Here is a 4,328-nt window from a genome sequence, read left to right on the forward strand (position 1 = left end):
TTTTGTAGCTATATTTGATGTTTGCGATATTCAAACAGATAGCACCCTTGTTAAGGGAAATACCATTCTCAGTTGTTATTCCCTATCTATGGTTGTATAATATAAACTGAAGCTTATCTATTTCTTTCTGATGATTTGTTTTTTTTTTTTCTTCACTTTCTGTAGAGTTCAAGCATTCCAAAAGAAAGATGCATGTTGTGGTTGGAGTTTCAGTTGGAGCTTCCAATTTTGTGCCTTGTCTTCTTAATTTTTGGCATTCTTTGGTGGAGAGGTTGTCTGGTGGATAGCCAGACATCAAGGGAAAAAGGTGCTGTAACTCCACTATGACAATTTCAAGTATCACATGGCCATTATACTTCCAAATTTCCTATGTGAACTAGGAAACACACAGTCAGATACTAAGTCAAAAGAATGATTTCTCAAACATTACTCATATTGTAACATTGTTTGTTGGACAGTTCTGAGAGGAATGGATCTGCAGACTGGCTTTTTCACCTTGAGGCAAATTAAAGCTGCCACTAATAACTTTGATCCTTCAAACAAAATTGGAGAGGGTGGTTTTGGGCCCGTCTACAAGGTATAATATGACTGCAATTTTATGTTATCTTTTTTCTTCTAGTAATTGTCTTTTCGAGTCTTCAAATAACTTTCTATGGCCAGGTTTTATCAGGATTGAAAACTGATTTACAGTTACTATACTTAATGCAGGGTATACTATTGGATGGTACTATAATTGCAGTTAAGCAACTATCCTCAAAATCAAAGCAGGGAAATCGTGAATTTGTGAACGAAATAGGGATGATCTCTTGCTTGCAGCATCCAAACCTGGTTAGAATGTACGGATGTTGTATTGAAGCAAACCAGTTATTGTTGGTATATGAGTACATGGAAAACAATAGCCTTGCTCGCGCTTTGTACGGTAAGCTTATCTAATTTAGGAACAAATTAATCCTGAAGTCATGCATTCACGGGTTCTAAAGTGATCCAATAGTAAGGTATGCAATTGCAGGTCCAGAGGATGATCTCCTAAACTTGGACTGGCCTACAAGGCACAAAATATGCGTAGGCATAGCAAAAGGTCTGGCTTATCTGCACGAGGAATCGGCAGTGAAGGTTGTACATAGAGACATCAAAACTACGAATGTGCTACTGGACCAAGACCTCAATGCTAAGATCTCAGATTTTGGTTTGGCCAGGCTTGACGAAGAGGAGAAGACTCACATTAGCACCAAGGTTGCTGGAACTATGTAAGTTTCATTTCTATTTGGGCAATTTCATTTTGGGTTTATATTTTATGAGCAAAGTCTTTGTATTAGAGTGACTAATTAATCAGTCGGTGAAAACAACATTTAATGTTGTGCAGAGGATACATGGCACCGGAATATGCGTTATGGGGTTGTTTGACCTACAAGGCAGATGTCTACAGTTTTGGAGTTGTTGCATTAGAAACTGTTTCAGGAAAGAACAACATGAAATATCGACCCAATGAGAACATTCAATGTCTTATGGATTGGGTAAGATGAATAATCTTGATTCAAAAATTCTTTCACTACATTTACATGTAACTAGTTTGTGATCATCCACTCATTTTCTCTGCTTATCTTTAGGCCCATGTTTTGCATCAAAAAGGGAACTTACTGGAGCTGGTGGATCCGAGGTTGGGATCCGATTTCAATAAGAAAGAGGCGCTTAGAACTATCAAAGTAGCTCTGCTGTGCGCCAATCCAACAGCTGCACTCAGGCCTATCATGTCTGCAGTAGTGAGTATGCTTGAAGGGCGAACCCCAGTGGATGAAGTGGCTTTGGATCCAAGTATCCATGGTGATGAAATGACGAGGTTAAGAGCCTTTGAAAACCTGTCTGAGCAAAATGCACAAGGGATCAGCTCAGCAAGTGGAAGTCATAGCCTCGTGCGTTCATCAGATGCACCATGGACTGGTTCTTTTGATACTACTACGTCTTCAGATCTCTATAAAGTTTATTCAAGTTAAAATTGAAGATTAACAAACCACCATGTCACATTATCGTGTTTTCGTATTAGAACATTTCTTCTCCAACGTAGCACATCGTGTAGGACTCCTTGTTGTTTCCACGGACAAAGTTGTATGTCTCCATAGTTGACCAGAATACTAGACCTTTTACAGAGGGAGCCAAGGCCGACCATGCCTCTGTTCCTGTGAATAGTCAACTTCTGTTTCTTTCGAAAAGTACCAACTTATGGTTAAGATTGTACAGTTTATATACTTACATGTTGTACATACAAGAATTTTCATAGATTAATTAGATATTTAAAGTAGTCCAAAAGATTATGTTCTAAAGTTCAAAATTGTGCTAATAAGATCGAGTTGCAGATTTTGCTTCCCTTTATACTCCTACGTATCGTGAAAGCCTCATTTCCTTTTCCTATAGAATAATGATCCAGGTGTTTTTGATAAAATAAAAAATAAAATAAAATCTTCATTTCACGTGTAAAGAGCCTAGACACATCAAGCTTCTCATCAATTAAAAAGCCTACACAGATAAAAGAAGTCGTTTTTGACTTTGTGGTCTCCAACTAAATAAGAAATTATCACTTGCAATTTATTTACTTTGATCGTTTTATTTGATATTAAAATAGGATATGTGTACCAACACATGATGAACACAACTATCTTTCTAGTAGAAAGCTAGTGACCCATCGGGATGGCGCGCGACATTAGCCAACTTTAATTTTCGATATGATTAATTCAAGATTGAAACCTAGTCTTATGTCTTATAGAGATTAGTGCATTAGGTCTGTATATTATTTTGAGGAAAAAATAACATATATTGACGTACATTTAGAAAAAAGAAGATGTATTCGATCAGGTGAGACGTCTTCTCGATATATTATTGTTATCTACTGATACTCACATAGTTTCAACTTTATTTAGTTGCAAACTTGCATCTCTTGCAATTTGTACTTCCAATGATCTTAGGTGTCATGGCTGGGAAATCATGAATTTTTGCTCAATTAGAGACTTAATTCTGGCCTTTATACTATACGGTAACCAACAATTTTATTACGAGAATATAAAAAGAGGTTTGTTTCAAAATAGCCTCACGTTACGGAAAAAAATTGATAGACATGTGAGAATATGATATTACGAGTAAAACATAGATCACAACGTCACGTATCAAGATTTCGATGTGAGAATTTACCATATATCTATTTTCCGTCGGGAGCGGTGCTGTTCACTCTCTACAGTGATTTTACTGTTTATATTCTACAGTGTTGGGCCTCCGTGTATTGGACCTTCGTGTTGGATTTTTTAAGTTTTTCTCTAGAGTCTTCTTACTCTCTCTCGCCGAGATTTCTTTCTCCCTCATATTCTCCTCGCGTCAGACTGTCCAGATTCTTCTCTGCCAAAACTCTCAAACTCTCTAGAAATACTTCTCTGCCCAAGATTTCTGCCTCTCCCTCAAACTCTTTTCAATACAAAGATTACAAGATCAGAAAAGTTTCTCCCTTTTTGCCAACTGCTCTCATTCTCTCTTTATTCTTCGTCGCCCAATCACTGCAATTGTCAGCAAAATCCGATCCAATTTATCGTATTCGTATCGATTGGTTGAAAGGTCTGGAAGGAAACTGCTACTAAAACTTGGAGCTTCCCCGCAGAGCGGAAATAGCATAAGCTCGGTGAGATTTTGCGGTAACCTTCATGCATCAATCTGATTCGTATTGATATTTTAAATGTTTTGGGTTTTGTTTTTATCTTCTCTGGAATCGGATAAGTTGGTCAAGAAATCAGATTTGAGCAAATCTATGGAATGTATTGGATTTTCATGAATCTGACGATAAAAGATTGCATGTTTTCATTGTTAGCAAAAGAATCACTTCCACAAACTGACCCTGAAGTCAAAACTGTGTATCCGATAGGTTAAGTATATATGCTGTTATCCTTAATACTTCTCTTATATCTGAACTGAATGGGATATTTTTCCACCCTGTGTTCTTATAAAATTGAATTTGAGAATTCCTATTTTCCCTCTTTGAGTGTACTATTATTTAGGAAAGCTATTGTTCGAAGTGTTGTAAGGTTCTTCCTTTTAGTTTTAAATTAAGTTTTCCATTTGATAATTTGTCAGAGGTATCTTAGAGAGATAAAGGAGAGTTGTCCATCGCTTTATTTCAAATTTGACATATTGATCAAATAGTGCAGGACGGAAGAACACAAATGTGATTACATTTATTTTGCAATGCAGTTTCAGTTAGTGACAAAGGATTTTAGTCTTATTATATATATATATATACACACGCGCGTATTAATTTGTGTAACTAAACTGAATGTATCGTTTACAAAAAAACT

The 4,328-nt window shown here is 36.5% G+C and overlaps 1 protein-coding gene across 1 annotated transcript in view; it reads left to right on the plus strand.

The window, feature by feature from the left end:
- LOC101295405 (probable LRR receptor-like serine/threonine-protein kinase At1g07650-like) overlaps nt 1–4,328 on the plus strand; it is a 16,356-nt gene that overhangs the window by 4,136 nt on the left and 7,892 nt on the right. Inside the window, exons 12-17 of the mRNA XM_004295359.1 lie at nt 166–307; nt 459–577; nt 709–919; nt 1,010–1,247; nt 1,364–1,514; nt 1,608–1,976. Of these exons, the coding sequence (XP_004295407.1) occupies nt 166–307; nt 459–577; nt 709–919; nt 1,010–1,247; nt 1,364–1,514; nt 1,608–1,976 (1,230 nt within the window). The remainder of the gene's footprint in view (nt 1–165; nt 308–458; nt 578–708; nt 920–1,009; nt 1,248–1,363; nt 1,515–1,607; nt 1,977–4,328) is intronic.

The sequence above is a fragment of the Fragaria vesca genome, linkage group LG3, assembly GCF_000184155.1.
Source record: "Fragaria vesca subsp. vesca linkage group LG3, FraVesHawaii_1.0, whole genome shotgun sequence".
Classification (NCBI taxonomy): Eukaryota; Viridiplantae; Streptophyta; class Magnoliopsida; order Rosales; family Rosaceae; genus Fragaria; species Fragaria vesca.